Raw genomic sequence first — 19,096 nt, 5'->3', positions numbered from 1 at the left:
TGGCTACAGGTCCCGAGCTAGCCTCCGGCCCAAGGACGTCCTCGGAGCCCGGCCCGCTCCCTCCCCAAGCTGCGGCCACGCAGACCCCGCCCCCGGCGCGCAGTCCGTCGTCAGTCAGTCAGTCCCTCGGGGCGGGATTCCCCGGCGGAATCGCCTCCGGCGGAATCGCCTCCGTCAGCGTTGCGGCGCGCAGCACTGACGCGACACGCAGATGACGTCAGCCCGCTGTTTAGGCCCCGGGGACGGTGGCGGCGTCACTAAGTTTGAGGCGCAACGAGCCCGGAGACGTAAGGAGAACGCTGCCGGGCTCCCCGAGCCGGACTGCCGGAGAGTCCACGGACTGCGTGACTGGGGCGATGAGGCGCAGCAAGGCCGAGGTGGAGCGGTACATCGCCTCGGTACAGGGCTCCGCCCCCTCCCCTCGAGAGGTAAGAGACGAGCTGGCGAACGGAGGGACAGACAACCTCTCTCTGAGTCCGAGGAGCTGGGAGCCCGGCTTCCCGGCCCATCACCGCTCACCCCCACCTCCGCCGCCTCTTCCTTTTCCCCCAGTGGCGCTTCGTTGAGCCGCCGGCCGCCCGCGCGGCGCCTGGGGCGGGGTGGCGCGCGCCAATCCACGAGGGTGGGCGGGGGAGGGAAGGAGGGAGATGGGGACGGCGCGCTAGGGCCGCCTGGGAAACGGGGAGAGGCGGGAGCTGTGGGGCGGGGGAGAGCGGCCCTGTCACCCCTCCCCCCTCACGCTGACCTTTACCTCTCGCGCCGCTCGTTCCCACGTCAGTGTTTATCTTGGGGGCCGGGGGAAGGCGGCGGCGGCGGCGGCGGCTCGCGCGTTCCCCCTGCTTTCTCCCGCCTCCGCCCCCGCCCATCTGCTCCCCTCTTCGGGCCGCGGCGGCGAGGCCCACCCGCTGCCGTTGATTTTCCCTGGGAAGGGCCGGAGGAGGAGGAAGGGGCCTCGCAGCTCCGAGGAGAGCGGCGGAGGCCCCGCCCAGCCCTCCATCCCTCTCGCTGGTCCCGAAAAGCGCGCGGGTCCGGCGCCTTTTCCAGTGCCCAGGCCTCAAACGGGCCATGACTCAGAGAGAAGGGGGAGTGGAGGAAGAAAAATGGGGGAGGGTTCTGGACCCCTGATGTACCTCGGGATCGGATGGTTCCCTGATGGGTCTTGAATGGTTGGCTCTCTATCAATATTCTGAGAAATACAGAAGCAGGGAGAGGAAAGCTGCCTAATACAGAGAGTACCGTGGTTGCATGTTCACACGGGTTCTTTTTTCCTCTCTGAGAGCTCTCTTTGAAACTTTTTTTTAAACCAGCTTTCTCTAAGGACTGTGTCTACTCTGTCCTAAATGCGTTTTAGAGATGCCTGTTGATGGTCCTTATTTTTAGATAAAAACATCCCAGAAGGGGTCTAGAGAGATCACAGAGGCCATCTAGTTCAGTCCTCTCATTTACAGATGAGGAAACTGAGGCCCTATGAGGCTAAGTGGCTTGCTGGAGGTCACACAGGTGAGTGTCAAGAGGTGGGATTTTATGTGACCCTGGGCAAGTCACTTAACCCCAATTGCCTTTAAAAAAAAAAAAAAAGGTGGGATTTAAATTGAGGTCCTCTGACTCCAGAGCTGTTTCTTTTGTACTGCCTAGTATGTTGATAATATTTCTTTCAAATGTCTTATGAAAAAGAGTTAGCACTAGGAACAGCTTGACAGGTCATGCTTTACAAACCTTAAGCAGTATTTAACTAAGGCTATAGCCCAGGTTTTTAGCTCTCTAGGCTTGCATATTCACATGTGTAGCGGTTGGCTTCTATTGATATAATATGAAAGGCAGACTCACCCATTCAAACAACACTTCTATTGAAATTCAGCCTTTGTAAGGGTGGAAGCATTATTTTGTGGCTTAATCATTTCTGGTCATGGGAGTTAATTTTAATCAGATGTTGTCCTAACAACTAGCTGGAATTAAGTATCCTGAGAGATTTGATAGATAAGTGGAAAGTATTTTATTTTGGACTGTACCCAGAAAGTAAGGATTTTCTGGGTTTTAGGCTTTGGGTATCCTGAGAGGTAGTGTAAAGGCCTTGGGGTTTGGGGAAAAGGTCACAGAAGAAAAGATTCCCTTTAAGAAATGGAGATTTCTGCTTAATAGTTTGACTTAGGGGGCAACACTTTATGGAAATGACCGTATTTTGGGGATGTTGCAGCTCCCAGGGATAAGTAGGGATTTTACTGTTCAGCCCTTCTCTCTCATTCTACCTGCAATACAAGGGGAGTCTAATCACTAATCATAACCTTCTAAATCTTGACATTCTGAACATAATGCTCCTTACCTCTCTGTTCTCTATCACCCAAGCCATTGGGACTTAATTCTCTTTGTCCTCATTGTGACCCGAAGCTTGTATCCAATGTCTACTCATTTCAATACTCTCCTTACCAGCGTAGAGTCTTGGAGTTTAAAAGGTTCGAAGGGGTTACCTAGTCCAACTTCCTACCTAATCAGGAATTTCATTTCAATATAAGAGACATTTTTTAATTCCTTACTCTAAACTAGGCTCAAAGGGAGATCAGAAGATAAATAGGATGTGATCCTTCCCCCAAGAGGCTTATAATTTAGCTCAATATCATTGATAAATGGTTTCCCTGTTTTTCTCTGAACATATTTTAATGGTGAGGAGGTAACCCATTTCATTTTTCAAAAGCAGAAAATCTGTCTCCATTTCATTTATACTAATTCTGCTTTTTGCAACAGTAAGCCTTCTTTCGTATCTGTGAAAGATCTTATACTTTGGTTTAGCTTTCCTGTGTATTCTACCTCCTTGGAACCAGTCCCAGGGGACCTTGGCCCTGGATCTTCTATTTTTACTATCTTAAGAAATTAATTGATTTATAAACTGTAACCACAAGACATTCTGAACTTTTTGTTCCCTGAGTTTTCCTGGCATGCTGGATTCAGCAGTCTGTTACACCTGATGTCTGACTGACGAGAAAATATATGTGAATTCAGAAATAACACCTTTTAGGGTAAAGTAATTAGAAATGCTCATAGAAGAAAATTATATAGGATCCAGACCAGATACCACTTATGCTTTCTAAGCTAATATTTTACAAGAGTTCCCCTGCTCTAGTTTGGACTTCATGGTTCTTCTTAAGCACAAGATTGTTTCTTTTGCAGTCCTTGATGAGAATGACTGCTGCTGCTCCACAATATCCCACATGGCTGATTTAAGATTAGCCTGTCTGGGTAACTCTGGACCAAGCTCATTGGAAGATATGTTCTCAATTAGGAAGCTTCTTGATTATATGGTTCATTTTTGGGAGATATTCTTCCAAGTATCTCCATCTTTAGCCAAGTAGGTAACTAGTCTTCTGTCACTCAGAACACACAATAATTCAACCCGTTATACTGTTCACTCCAAAACCTCACAAAAGACAATACTTTTTCTAATATAAAAAACTTGATGATAGTTCTGCACAAGTTAAATATCCCTAGTTCAAAGTAAACTTCTACTTAGACCATGTTCTATTATGTATCATTTTCATAACTTTGATACACCAGTTTTGATCATGTAACTCCGCATGTTTCCTAGAACTGAACGTACTATTCTAAATGTAATCTGAGATCAGTAGAGATTGGTATAGAGCTATTATCACCACTCTTGGATATTATATTTAAATTAAGGAATCCTAAGATTGCATTAGCTTTTTAAATAGCTGCATCACACCATTAACTCTAAACTTTGTAGTCAGGTAAAACCTCAGATCTTTTTTTCATATGAACTGCCCAAACCAGGTTTCTCTCAATTTATATCTATATGATTTATTTTTTAACCTAAATACAGAGTTTTGCCTTTTATTAGTTGTTTCATATTGTTTGGGCCTGTCATTCTAAGTTTTGCAAAGCATTGTATGTACATTATCTCATTTGAGATTCAAAACAACCATGTGAGGTAAGTATTATGGGTATTATGCCCAATTTACTGATGAGGGAACTGAATCCCAAAGAACTTAGGTGACTTGTGCATGATCACACAGCTAGTGATTGTTAAAAGTGAGATTCGAACCCAATTACTTCTGGCTCCCAAGTCTACTACACCATTCTGCGTCTCTGGGTAAGCCACTTAATCTTTCTATGTTTTAAGGTACCTTCTATCTCTAACAGTCTACGGTTCCAAGATCTCTTTGGACCATTTCCATAATCCTGTTTTGTGTCATCTACAGATTTGATGAGCATACCTTCTATAAAGGTCTTTATCTAAGTTGTTGGTTAACAGTAGAAGAACCAGGTCTGTCCCTTGATTAAAAAATATGTTTTATTTTGAAATAAAAATTTTCATCTTACTATCTTTTTTCTTTTCTTTTTTTTTTTTTTATTGCCTTAACATTGCTTAGTCAGTTGATGCAGCCTGATCTTTCAAGGCATTCAGAAATTCTGGTCCTTCTGGTGTTTAAAAAAAAAAAATATTACCCCACTGGAGCTTTCCTTCCAGATTGATACCAATCCATGATTCCATGAATTTGGAGGCAATTACATAGTCATTCAGTTCACATTTCACATATCATGAGACTTTGTAATATGCCTTGCTGGAATTAAGTTATGTGTAATGTCTGTAGCATTTCTCTGATCTAGTGATCTAGTTATCATATCGAAAAGAATTTAGTATTAGTTGTTATAATCAAAACTTTGATGGCTGCTTGTGAGCACCCCTTTTCTGTTTGCTCTGGAAGTGTTGAATCAAATCCCTTTAAGAGTTTTGGCAGGACTACTTACCTAGTTATGATTCTGAGGCTTATAGTGATTTATCCAGGGTCCCATAAGTAGGAAGTAGCAGAGCGCGTATTTGAACTCAGATCCTCTTATTGAGTCTAGCACCCCTTTGACAGCACCATACTGAGAAGGCAGCGGAGTATTACAACTACTCTGTGCTTTCTCTTTAACGTCTGTACGTGTTAGCCTACCTACCTTAAGTAGGGATCATATCTTCTATTTTGTGCTGATTAAAACTTTAGAAAAAGCCTTTGTTTTCTACTCTTTATCTTTCAGCTCTGGTTCATTTGGGCTTCACCCTTATATTTCTTACAGAGTTCCAGCCACTTTTGTACTAATTCTCTGTGGTATATTCTTGCTTCAGGAAATAGTGGAAGCAAGTATATTCTTGCTTCAGGAAATAGTGGAGTTAGTCAAAGAGAAGCTAAATAATTTGTTATATTGTAGGGAAGTTTCTTTTCTTTTGGATATATGGTTAGACTAGATGGCCATTGACAATCTCATACCCTTTGGTTCTGATTCTGTGATTCAGTGATACCTTAAATCTTTTGTACCTATCTTAAAAAAAAAGTCTCATTGGAAGGGTACCTGTGTCATCACATTAGGTTGTTTTTCTTAGATGTTGTATATTGGAATAATTTGTGTAGCCAAAAGTTTTTTTAAAAAAATTTGATGGCTTTCCACCCCTCTTGAGGCCCATAATCCATTTTTACATCATCTTTGAAGTTTTTAGAAATATATTCCTAATATCTGAGGTAATGTCTATGCCCTAACCCTCTGTTTGTTTGTTATTTTAAATGTTTTTATATACAATCGATTTCTTTCAAGGTTCTTGACACTTCTGCATTCTTAGCTAATTTTTGAAAAAGTCAGAATTTAAAGTAACAGTTAATTTTTTGCTTCTGCTTCTTTTAGAATTAAAATTTTCATCAAGGCAAATGAAGACACAGTTTCTTAAGTGATGGCAAATGTTAAAGTAGTTGAAGTTGTTCCCATCACTACAACATCTTAGCTCTTTGTTTTATAATTTCTATTAGTCCCCATCAAAGAATTTAGAGCTAAATGAGATCATAGAAGTTATCTGTAGGATCATAGATTTAAAGCTGAAAGGAACCTTATAAACCATATTGACTACTCCCTTATTCTCTGTGCCATCCCTCCTCCGTTTTATAGTAGTAAACTGAGGCCCGGAAGGGTTAAATGACTTGCCCAAGGTGACATACAGATCCAGGATTCAGTTCAATCCCAGTTTATTTTGACTTTAAATCCAGTGTTCTTCCCAGCATACCACATTGAAACAGTGCATTTTTTAAAAATAATTTTTGTCTTCTCCTAAGTAGTTCTGCTGTGCTTCTACCCTAAAATTCATGGATTTCCATGAAAGTTTATGCCTGCTTGACAGGTAGTGCTATTCTTCTACCACTTGTATTAGAGCCTGTTTGTTTGTACTTGGTTTTATTGTTTGGGGGTTGGGAGGGAACAGAGACAGGAATAATAGGCATTTTAATAGCATCTATTATGTGACAGGTACTGTCCTAAGTATTATCTCATTTGATCTTCACAATAACCCTGGGAGGTAGGTGCTGTTGTTATTATCTCCTATTTTATAGTTTAGGAAATTGAGGCAAACGAAGATTAACTGACTTGCTCAGAGTCACACAGCTGGTAAGTGTCTGAGACTGGACTTGAACTCCTGACTCCAGGCCCAGTGCTCTATCCACTGTACCAGCTAGCTGTTTACTGTTTGGGGTTGTATGGGGTGTTCAAGGAGTACTAGCACCTCTGGTGTGAAGGTTTGCTGAGCTCTTCTCAGGGTTGCTCATCCATCATTGGTGTCCATCTTTCACCTAATTTTCACTAATGGCTTCAAGAAGCTGTAGTATGTGCAAAAGCTACATCCTAAGTAAAACTGTTTCTGTAGAGGGACTAAACCAGATTGAGGGTTCAAACTCATTGGTGAGTTAGGGGGATGGCTACCCCAATCATTTGAAGACTTTCCCTGGCAGAATGGGTGGATGAGAACAATTTGTTCCAGTGGCCATGGAGGCGAGCAAAAAGCAGTCACTGGAGCTCTTAGATCTTGGTTATACGTCAGAGCCACCAAGGTAGTCCACTGCATCCCAGGTCACTGTCAAGTGTCCTGACTTTTGTCTTGCCAGTGGACTTTGGTGACTGTGGAAGAGAGAGTGAGGCTGATGACTATGTGCAGCTCTGCCTCACTTAAATCCAATTCATGAGCAAGACAAGATATCACCTGTAATGTCATTGTTTCTCTTGGAAACGAAGGACGATTAGAATTGTTTCTCTTGGAAACGGACAATTAGAATGAAGGCTGAACGGTGAGAATCTGTTTATTTTGGACAAGCGTACTGATCCATTGTCATAGCACTGCCCTGATTTTCATCCCTATTCTCACCTGTACCGCTGTGTGCTAATTTCAGGGTCATTTGATTATTTAAGTTTGATTGTTCACATATCCCTCCTCTTGGTTTTTCTCTTGAATTGCTGGGTACCTATTTCACTCCTGTAGTTCTTTTCTCTTTCAGAGCTGCTATATTTCATAGTCTCTGGTTTTATAGTTTTACTTGGACATTTAATTCCATCTCCCTTAAATTAAATAGAAGGTCCTTTTGATCAGGTCAGCAAGACTTTGCTGAACCTGTTCTTCCTTGTCTTCATGAGATGCATTCTGTCCCTTGCCAAGGAACCTGTTGTTCTGGTACTGTAAGTGATGGTCCAGAAAAGCAAATCCAATTCTTCAACATTCATCTATATAGCCAGCTGTTTACTTTGAATATTTTACTGACTTTCAATTGGAATAAAAAAGTGCCCCCTTAGGCCCTTCAATTTCTACTTAGGATTTTAGTTTTTATTGATTTATTCCAGTTTTCTTTTGAAAATATTTATTTCCACATCTATCAACAGAAATAAGTGGTTAGTTAATGGATTTGCCGAGTTTTGCATGCTCTGAACCACATCTTGGATATGTGCTTCAGGAAGAGAATGCACGTTCCTTAACTGTAACATTCCAGTATATACTGTGTACCCCTCAGTAGGAGGTCATCATCAACCATTACAGTTAGGTGTTGTCAGTGGTAAAAAGGATTCTTTCCATTTGCTAAATGCTTATATGGTAGTCTTCAGTGATATTTTTAGTATGGGATGTTGCTATGTTTTGTTTTTTTCCTCCACAGTGTTCAGGATCATTTATTTCACTTGAAAGCTGAATGACAATAGCAAAGATCTGAATATCATTCTTTGCTGGTCTCTTTTCCTTCCACTCAAGTCCTGTAGTCCTGAGTGTGAGGGACTGTCTGATGTTGGCAGCTACCAGGTTGAGTGCTGTGGCAAGTGTAGGGTAGGATCTGGGTATTTTGGAAGTCGAGGCAGGGGCTGTGGTAGGCAGAGTCGTGTGTACTGGGATGGGCTGGATACGGAGAAGCCCTGAGGCAATTGGGCAATGCTCTGTGAGATAAGCTGGGTACAAGGAAGTAGTCGGAGCTTGAGCTCCTGAGGCAAGGGGCGGTGCCACGTGGGAGTGGGATGGCAGAGGACTGAGTTCCCTCTGCTTAGTCCCCTCCCTATATGCAACGTCATCCCCAGATGCCTCTTGTGACCTTCCTGACTTCCTGGGTCCCTTTGTGCAGCACTGACCCAGACCCCTCCTCCCAGTGTCTGAGCCTGACTTCCTAGGTCACGTACTCTTGTCTATGCGTCATTCCCAGATGCCTCCTTCCTGTATCCAATCCTGGCCTCCTACGTCACTCCCTCCCCCTTGGTGTGCTAAACTCAGACAGCCCCTTCCGGTATCTGACCCTACAATCATTGGCTAGTAAGCGGGCTGGGGAGGAGGGGCTAAGTAGGTTTTTAGGAACAAGCTGGTCAGATCACACGTGCGCTCTCCCCTGGCTCCTGCCCTGTTGCTCTGGCCTTGCTGCTTGGGCTTGCTATGATGGCTTGCTGTGTTGGCCTCTGAATAAAGCTCTGGTGTTGGCACCTCCCGATGGCTCGTCTCTGTGTGGTGATCCGGCTGAGTACCGAAGACCCGGGTGTGGGTAAGACTCTGGTAGTGTGCTTCTTATAAGAGAAGTAGGTACTGGTGCACGGCTGGCAGAAGGTCGGCGTGCGGCCAGTACACCTGAGCAATAGGGATGAGAAGCGAAGAATTGTTTCCCTTGACCCTACCATTGGCCCTAGAGAGTACAAAAGGAGGGATGAATGCCTGTGGCTGGAGCCCAGAGTTACCGGGTTGACAGAAGCCTTCAGATTGGGGAACCTGGATCTCCCAGGACTTTTGGGCTTGGAATCAAATTTCTGGATCCCCCAGATGAAAGTATTAACTATGCAAAATGTAAATTTATCATTAGTGTTGTTCAGATCTCCCTTTTCTTCTGGATCGTAGTCTAGGAATGGACCAGGAGACAGGTTTTGGAAGAGGGCAGCCTATTCTGTTTCTTGCCCTTTACCCAGTCTCTGAATAGGTGGAAAGAACAGCTGTCACTGGTTGAAGCCCACATGTGGCTCCTAATTGAGGTCTCCTTTGGTTAGAGGCCATTCCAGCAGTGCTTAGGGCTGCTTGGTGTGAAGTCACCACTGTATTGCTCCTGTGAATTCCTGGAGGGGAGAAAGGCTCAAGGCCTCATAGTGTTGGAAAAAGAGATACTTGCTCTGTAGTCAGTCTTTCCTCAGCTTTAACTTGCAAGTAACCTTGAAGTCAGGTCACTTGACATTTGTTGACTGGTCAGTTCATTCAAGTGACCTGAATAGGTGACCTGGATTGAACTTTCCAAGATGATATGTCTAGCCTCAAGATCTGGTGTCAAGAGCTGGCTGACCATGAATCACCTACAGGTGCATATGTCAATTCCCTTGCCATAACCAAGACGGTTTTCATTCATGGAACACTTGAGAATCTTTGAGGCAAAGTGTCCTGGGGTCCCACACAATTTTCAGAGTTTCTCATCAGGTTCCAAGTAGCAGAAAACACCAAAATCAGAAAGTCAAATTTACAAATAGTTATCTAGGAGAATATTCTCAGGGTTCAGGTCATGGTGCATGAGATTGTTGCCATGAAGAAAACTCCGTTTCCTGCATAATAGATCTGGCCTCCTGTAAGTTACTCAAACAGCTTTCCTTTCCACATCAGATCAAACACCACAATTATGAAACTAGAAGATATATAGGAATAAATAATAGTAATGATGCACAGGGATGGTCAGAACAGAATGTGTGTCTCTGAAGAGTGCTTCCTACAACTCTTCTCAGCTACTTAAGGTTCAGCTTTTCAGCTATAACCTTCATAGCACTTGACCACAGAACTTAGGTGTTTACCACCTTGGGGTCATATTTTTGATGGAATTCCTTGACTGTGACCCTGTTAGGTAGCCCATGTTCCAGCTCCGTATCCAGCATCATCTTGAAAAACTGGTTGGTGCATGCTTCTCGGAGTTAGCCTCCAACATCTGGGGACCTTAGACTCTACTCTAGCCTTAGGCTCAGTTTTTTTTTTTTTAATCAGACATGTCCCATGCCCCCAACACACATGTTGCTCTTTCTTTAGCTAGTCAGTACTTAATCTATTTGTGAAGAATATTATACATATAGTCTTACTCCTTTTGTGTGATTTACTTGCCAGACTGTTTTAATTGCTTTTGATTCTCTTCTATGTCATTCTTTTTCTCCTTGGATGGTTTTCTGGCTTTCTTTGTAAAAATTAAATTCCTATTTTATGTAAAGCCTTATATTATGGATTTATCATCTGTCAAAGAATAATGCATCTCAGCCAGAAATGCAAACAGAACACTCCCCCTCCTGAAGGTGATTGAATTCATCAAACATTTTTTATTAAGGATCTGAAACATTAGGCATAGGGGAATTACAATATGAGAATAAATCAGACTTTGATCCCTGCCATCAAGAACACCTACTGGAATAATTCCTTATGTGTGTAGTCTTCAGGATCTTAAACTGAATCAATCTTAGTTTTCCACTGAGACTCTTTCTGACCTTCGCTATGTCAAACCCAATCCCTGCCATATTCCTTTTCTCTTGTTTTTAAATCACTGATTATTTTTGCAGAAAGTCATGAATGATGAGATTCCATTACAAAGGCAGTTGTCACTTTATGCCATGTTTTTAGAAATTCTGTTGTAAAAGATGTCATTTTCCTGGAAGAGTAATGTTTTAAATGAGGATTAATATTGATGGAATTTGGCATTAAATAAATCACATTTGACCATTAAGTTTTAAAGACAAAAAATAAAATGATCAATGCCTTATTCTAAAGTCTATAAATAAATCATTCATAGGGAAAAGGCAGTACCATGTAATTAGAAACAGCATTGGATTTGGAAATAAGAGGATCTAGGACCAGATCCAGCCTTTGCCCTTGTCACCTATATGAACTTTGGGCAAATCACTTAACCTCTCTGGACATTAGTGTCTTCCTCTGTCAAATGAAGAGGTTGAAGTAAGTATATGACCTTTAATATCCCTTCCAGCTTCAAATTTATGTTGATCCTAAAAGACGTGACCTTGGACTCAAAAATACCTGGGTTCATATCTTCTGACACTTCCCAGCTTTGTGACCATGGGCAAATTTCTTTTAAGAAATGTATTTTTTCTTAACTTAAATAACCAAAGACAGAGCATTTCCACATGCAAAGTGGAACAAAAAGAATGTTATATGAAAATATAGCAGTATAGGAACTCTTCCATACATCTTAATTTTGGGGGGGGAAAAAGGATGTAATAACTTCAACATAATACTTTCAAAATAGTCCTTGTCTCTGCTTTCTTCTGAATTTCTTCTTATTCTGAGCAGTTAACTACAAAAAAGTCCAATTTCAGTGACTGCCTTTGTTTTTTTTTTCTTGGCATTATTATTGTTAGCATCTAAATCCCTTTCCAATCCAAAAACAGACAAAAATCCTTATTAGAAGTAAGCATGGTGAGACAAAATAAATCTCATTATGAAAATGTGTGTTTCTTTCTGCACTTTGAGTTCACTAATACTATCAGAAGGTGGCTACAAAGCTTCATTATTATTCTTTGGAGTTGTGATTGGTTACTGCTCTATAATCTGTTCTTAAGTCTTTCATAGTTGATTTTATGTTCCCTATTGTTTTATAAGTTGTTCTTCTGGTTCTGTTCACTACAGTTTTTCCATCAGTTCATACAAATTTTCCCAGGATCTTCTGCAAATGTCTTTCTGATAATTTCTTATGGTGAAACAATGTTCTGTTACATTCATATACCACAATTTGTTCAGCTATTCCTCAATTGATAGACACCTGTTTAGTTTTCAGTGTTTTTGCTTTGTTTTTCTCTATTAAATCTGCCTTTTAGGATACATTCTTTGAATTTGAAATTTGTTTTGCTTGAAACTATTCCCTCCTTGGTATTAATCTTCCCTTTTAACTTTTTCCCTTCCCATCCCCACCAGTTAAGTTCAATGTATTTTTACATTAAACTTTTCATATGTATGTATGTTTGTCTAGTTTTTCCAGTGTGTTTGTCTTCATACTTTGTCCAGTGCAAGGTTCATTTTTTTCCCTTTTTAAAAACATTTTCAGTTTATTTATTTTAGCATTCTTTTCTTTTTAAATTTTGAATTCCAAATTCTTTCCCTTCTTCTCGCCTCATCCTCACCCACTGAGAAGGCAAACAATATGATATCAATTATACAGATTTTCCATATTAAGCATATATTTTTTTGAAAAGCAGTAAATGAAGTGAGAAAATGATATTTCATTTTATACTTAGAATTCATCAATTCTGTCTATGGAGGTGGGTAACATTTTTTTTTCATCATGAGTCCTTTGGAATTGTTTTGGATCATTGTATTGATCAGAATAGACAAGTCTTTCCCAGTTGATCATTATTACAACATTGTTGTTACTAATTACAATGATCTCCCTGTTCTCACTTTATTTTACATCAGTTCATAAAGTTCTTGCTATGGTTTTTTTTCTGAAACCCCCCCCAATCATTTCCCACAGCACAATAGTACTCCGTCATAATCATTTACCACAACTTGTTCAGCTATTCCCCAATTGATGAGCATCCCCTCAATTTCTAATTCTTTGCTACCACAAAAAGAGCTGCTATAAATATTTTTGTACAAACAGATTCCCGTTTCTTTGATCTCTTTGGGATATAGATCTAGTAGAGATATTGCTGGGTCAAAGGGTATGCACAGTTTGATAGTGCTTTGAGTGTCGTAGTTCCAAATTGCTCTCCAGAATAGTAGGACAAGTTCATTATTCCATCAATAGTTCATCAATATACCTATTTTTCCCTCATCCCCTCCAGCGTTTGTTATTTCTGTTAGGTGTGAAATGGTACCTCAGTGTTATTTTAATTTGTCTTTCTCTAATTGGTAGGGATTTAGAGCATTTTCCATATGACTATAGATAGTTTTAATTTCTTTTTCTGAAAACTGTTCATATACTTTGATTATTTATTAATTGGAGAATGGCTCTTATTTTTATAAATCTGACTCAGTTCTATACTTAGTATATATTTGAGAAATGAAGACTTTATCAGGGAAATTTACTGTAAAAATTTTTGATATTACCTCATTGTGTACGTTTCCTTTCAGCAATGTAGTTTTCTTGATTATTCCTTTTAATTAAGTCTATTTTTGCTTTTTCTTTGAGATTATGATTGCTGCCTCTTCCTCTTTTTTTTAGGTTAGCTGAAGCATATTTGATTCTGTTCTAGCCCTTTATTTTAACCTGTGTGTATTTTTCTGTTTTGTGTGTCTCTCATAAACGTCGTTTTGTTGTATTTTGGTTTCTAATACATTCTGCTATCCACTTTCATTTTATGGGCATTCCAGTTAAATAAAAAAAAACTGAGTATCATCCAGACGAGTGTTTTATTTAGCTGTGCATGCTGTTGAAAAGCAAACTGGATTCAGGGCTTTTGGTAGCCAAGAACCCAGAACTTTGGTTTTTATCCAGTTAATGTACAGTTTGGAAGGAATGAAAAACAGGATGAAAAAGTTGACGCTAGGTTTCTTACTGGAGAATAAAGTCTAGAGACAAATCGAGTGAAGGTGAGAGTTGTCTGGAGGGAATTGGGAAGACAATGTGGAGGAGACACTGAGGAGAGAAATCTTGTGACTTCCAAACTCGGGTGACTTTTGAGACTTACCTTCGCAAATGGTCGATAAAGGTATTATGTAGTCAATAATGCTATTTCAATATTACAGCGAGTTGTGATTCACATTTACAGTTGTGATTACTGTATTTTCCCCCTCCATCTCATTTTCTTCTTCTCTCCTTCTTTCTCTTTTTATCCAGTAGCTCCTGAGAAGCCTATTGTGCTTCTAACCACTGCCTCCCTTAATCTGTCCTTTTTTTTATCATTCCCCCCCTTTCCTTATCCCCTTTCCCTCCTTATTTCCATATTGAGTAAGTTACATTTCTATAAACACCTGAGTGTGTATATCTATTCTTCTTTCCTTGAACCAATTCTGATGAGAATGAGATTTAAGCATTGCCCACCATCCACCTATTTTGCCCTCCATTGTAAAAGCTCTTCCTTGTATGCCTCTTTTATGTGAGAAAAATTTCTCCATTCTACCTCTCCCTTCCTCTCTTCTTCCAGTACATTCCCCTTTCTCACCCTTCATTTTTTTGGAAATCATTCTAAAAGAATTGACTCACATCCATGCCCTCTATCTATGTAAAACTCCTTTTAACTACCCTAATAATGATAAAGTTCTTAGGAGTTACTGGTATCATCTTCCTATATAGGAATGTTAACAGTTTAACTTTATTGAGGCCCTTATGATTATTCTTTCATGTTTACCTTTTTATGCTTTTCTTGAGTCTTGTGTTTTAATGTCAGACTTTTTATTCAGGAATTTTTTTTTTTCATCAGGAATGCTTGAAAGTTCTGTTTCATTAAATGGTCATTTTTTTTCTCCTGAAGGATTATACAGTTATCCCTTCCACACAGCAAGGGTTAGGAGCACAGCGCCTCTGTGATCTGGAAAATCTTTGTAAAATTTTTTTGGCCCTCCTTTTATGCTAGAGACGAAATCTGAGTTTTTCGTTTTTCTTTTTTCTTTTATGGGGTGTTTACAGTACCTTATTGTAAAATATGGGTTGATATATATTATTATACATATATTTTATGATTTTATGCATTTCTGAGTTTCTAAACTTTTTCTGTCTCATCTGCTGGCCTTTGTGTATCATCTGCAGCTTCTGCAAAACTCCCCCAAAATTTCCATTTAATTTCTTTTGCTGATCTGTGATATGTCGAAACTGCAGTAGAGAAAGTTGCGATGTGAAAGGGATAACTGTACTCAGTTATGCTGGGTAGTTGATTCTTGTTTGTAATTCTAGCTCTTTTGCCCTTTGAATATCATATTCCAAGCCCTCTGCTCCTTTAACATGGAAGCCACTAAATCTTGTGTGGTCCTATGGCGCCACAATATTTGAATTGTTCCTTTCTGGCTGCTTGAAGTTTTTTTTCTCTTTGACCTGGGGGCTCTGGAATTTGGTTGTAATATTCCTGGGAGTTTTCATTTTGGATTCTCTTTCAGGATGTGATGAATTCTTTCAGTTTTTACTTTACTCTCAGGATCTAAGATATTGGGGCAGTTTTCCATGATAAGTTCTTTAAATATGAATGCTATTTATTTATTTATTTTTTGATCATAGCATTCAGGTAGTCCAGTAAATTTTATTTTATTTTATTTTTTTTTGGTGAGGTAGTCGGGGTTAAGTGACTTGCCCAGGGTCACACAGCTGGTGAGTATCATCTGTCTGAGGTTGAATTTGAACTCAGGTCCTCCTGACTCCACGGCTGGTGCTCTGTCCACTGCGCCACCTACCTGCCCCTAATTCTGTTTTTAAGGTGTTATTTCTTCAGTATTTTTTTGTGCCTCTTTTACTAAGCTGTTAATTCTCTTTTCATAATTTTCTTGCATCACTTGCATTTCTTTTCCCAGTTTTTCCCTACCACTCTTAATCTCTTTCTTTAACTGTTCCAGGAATTCTTGTGGGGCATGGGTACAATTAGCATTTTTTCCTTTAAGGCTTTGCTTGGAGCTATCTTCATCTTACTGTCTTTTTCTGAGTTTTTGTCTTGGTCTTCCCTGTCACCCCGGTAGTTTTTATGGTCAAAATTTTTTTTTATTTGCTCATTTTTCCAGTCTTTTTCTTGACTTTGAGATTTACATTAAAGTTGGGCTCTCCTCATCTAGGAGTGAGGAGGTACTATCCCAAGCTTTAGGCTTTTTCTTGCTCCTATTTTCAGAGTTAATTCTGAGGATCTGCCACTTTCGATGCTTCCAGAATTGTGTTATTGGGGAGAAGTGTGGTCACTGCTTTCCTGGTCTTTTTCTGCTCTTTGTCGTGAAAGGGCTCCTGGTGTCCTGTAGCCACAAGCGCTTTCACTCCTTTTTGCCGTGAAACTGTGACCAGGACCCCTGTTCCCTTGTGACTGACTCTCAGCACTCCTTCCCACAACAGAGTTGCCCTTAGTACCAGCTGTATTCAGTGCCAAAAAAGGGTCCCTTGTAATCTCTTTCTGAGCAATTTTTTGACCCCCTTACTGTCTCTGGGCTGAGAACTCTCAAAGGTTCTACTGCTGCCCTCTGCTACTGCTACCACTTCTGCTACTGTATGGGCTCAAGAGAGGCCCTGTTCCCGATGTCACAGACTTCTGCTGACCTCCTCAGTTTTCTTAGGCTGGAAAAATATTTCATCCTGACCTTTTGTTGACTCTGCAGCTTCAAAATTTGATTTGAAGGGTTATTTTAAAATAGTTTGGAGGGAAACATTGAGAGAGTTCAACTGTGTTGTCTCTTACTCTCTATCTTGGCTCAGCTCCCTACCAGAGTTGTTATATAAAATGAAATACTATTTGTAAAGGGCTTTGCAAATCTTAACAGCACTCTGTAAATGCTAGTTACCATTATTTTCTCTTAAATTATAGACAGTAACTTTAGTAAGTTTTTGCTCAGGAAGTTCTACATAGGGATGAAGTCATAGGCTTGTTCCCCCTCAGAAGCTCATGGAGGCATCTTCTCTTCAAGGCATTAGTAGATAAGAGTATGGGCTATGCTGATTAAAAATGTTAAATATCATTTTTGAGTGATGATGTGACATGGAGACTTTAAGAAAATCTGTGACATCTGTGTGGAGGATGGATTGAAGTGGGTAGAGACTTGAAGCAGGTTAAAAGACATTGCAGTAATTCAGGCAAGAGGTGATAAGTGTCTAAACTAGGCTGGTGGCTGTGTGAGTAGAGAGAACGAATCTATTTCCAAGAGATGTTGTATGATTACTTTTTTTCTGTTAATTAACACATATAATATTTTAAGGTTTTCTAAAGCACTTTACATAAATTGTATTTGATTCACCCCCATACCCTACAAATTATATTCTATTATTCCCATTTTTTAGATAAAGACAATGGAGACAGGTTTGGTGACTTGCCTAGGGTACCACAACTACTAAGGAGGTAGGATTCAAACACAGATCTTCTTACTCCAAGTCTAGAATTCTATCCATTATTCTTCCTAGAGCTGTGATAGGAGAGTCTTGAAGGCAAATAGGATAGCCAACAGACAATCACAGAATCACAGAATTCGAGAATCAACTGGGACTTTATATTACTCAACTAGTTAAACTAACACTTAAAAAGAATCCCCACTATTACATACCCAACAAAGGGCCTTCTATCCTCTGCTTGAAGACCTCCAAGTAAATCAGTTAGGGTTTTTTGAAAGCACATTGATCCAAGGCTGGAAAAAGGTGTGTTAAAAGTAAAGTGATTTACTAATGATTTATATGAAATAGTAAAATCATTTTTTTAGGTATCAGTACAGAAGGAAAACTCTCCCAACATATTTTTGTCCAAAGCTAAGTGTGCTGGTTATGTTTCTAGTTGTTCTTCAGGCCTGAGTGTGAGTATTGAAATAAGGCTGCATTACTGAGGCAGTGTTAAGGAATACAAGAAAGAGATTTAGGAAATGAGGGTCTAACTCCAGAGAGGGAAAAATGGTGAGAAAAGTCCAGGCATGTATTCTTACAGTTCCCAGGGTGCATAACAGATTACCAGGAAGTTGGCCTATAGATTAAAGGATAAGCGTGGTCCTTTCCCCACGTACGCAAGAGAATGAATCTGTGATCTCATCTATGTTTTGTCCAGCAATGCAGATCACAACCAACTATATCTGTTTATTATGTATGACTCTTGTACATGTCCTCCTCTAGATTCACTAGAGGAGATCCACCCATCATGCTGAAGACTTCCTTTTAACATTAGTAAAGTCCGTTGCTTTCCATCAGTTATCCTTCACCCTCACTACATGACCAGCCCATCCAGTTTTGATTGTACAATATTACCTTGATGACATTCTTTAAACTGGTTCTTCTTCATAGCCCATTACTGTTTATGTGTTTTTACCCTGCACCTGTCCCCAAACTCGTCATTGCTTTTTTTAAAATTAATTTATTTTGATTTATCAACAATTGCTTCCATAAGCTTTTGAGTTTTAAATTTTTCTCCCCCTCCCTCTCCACGACAGCGCACAATCTGATATAGGCTATACATATACATTCCTATTAAACATATTTTCACATTAGTGATGTTGTAAGTAAGAATTAGAACCAACAGGAGGAACCACCAGAAAGAGGAAACAAAATCTACAGAAGAAAAAAATAGCAAATAGTATATGCTTCGATCTGCATTCAAACTCCATAGTTCTTTCTTTGAATGTGGATAGCATTTTCCATCATGAGGCCTTTGGAGATGTCTTAGATCCTTGCATTGGTGAAAAGGGTTAAGTCCACCAATATTATTTATTGCACCATGTGGCTGTTAACTGTGTACAACTTTGTCCTGGTTCTGCTCACTTCACTCAGCATCAGACCATACAAGTCTTTCCAGGATTTTCTGAAGTCTGGCCTGCTTATCATTTCTTATAGCACAATAATAGTCATATACCAGAACTTGTTCAGCCATTCCCCAATTAATGGGCATCCTCTCAATTTCCAACTCTTTGCCACCACAAAAAGAGATGCTATAAATATTTTTGTACCTGTGGGTATATGATTGCTTTAATATAACATTTTAAGGATATCTAGAACTGTCTTGTGATGAAGTATCTCTTTCTCCCTAAAAGCATCACTGCTACCCTTCTTATTTATTTTAAAAGGTGTTAACTACTACAGGGAATTGTTGTTGGGGTACAATAGCATGTAACAGTAGAAATTTATATATTATCTAGGTCTTCACTAAGTTACAGCCTCTGATGACCTATTATAAGGAACTAGAATTAGCTTTTTCTAATTTCTCTCCTCTGATTCCCCCC

General features: G+C 40.0%; 1 protein-coding gene across 1 annotated transcript in view; it reads left to right on the top strand.

Annotated features, from left to right (window-relative positions):
- The first annotated feature begins 248 nt into the window (after window positions 1–248).
- Window positions 249–19,096, top strand: part of LOC114046165 (E3 SUMO-protein ligase RanBP2-like) — a 76,359-nt gene continuing 57,511 nt past the window's right edge. The window contains exon 1 of the mRNA XM_027866410.1: window positions 249–428. Within this exon, the coding sequence (XP_027722211.1) occupies window positions 357–428 (72 nt within the window). The 5' untranslated portion in view covers window positions 249–356. The remainder of the gene's footprint in view (window positions 429–19,096) is intronic.

The sequence above is a fragment of the Vombatus ursinus genome, unplaced genomic scaffold (genome assembly GCF_900497805.2).
Source record: "Vombatus ursinus unplaced genomic scaffold, bare-nosed wombat genome assembly UNPS02014781.1, whole genome shotgun sequence".
Classification (NCBI taxonomy): Eukaryota; Metazoa; Chordata; class Mammalia; order Diprotodontia; family Vombatidae; genus Vombatus; species Vombatus ursinus.
Note: the sequence above shows the minus strand (reverse complement) of the source record. Positions and strands in the feature narration are given on the sequence as shown.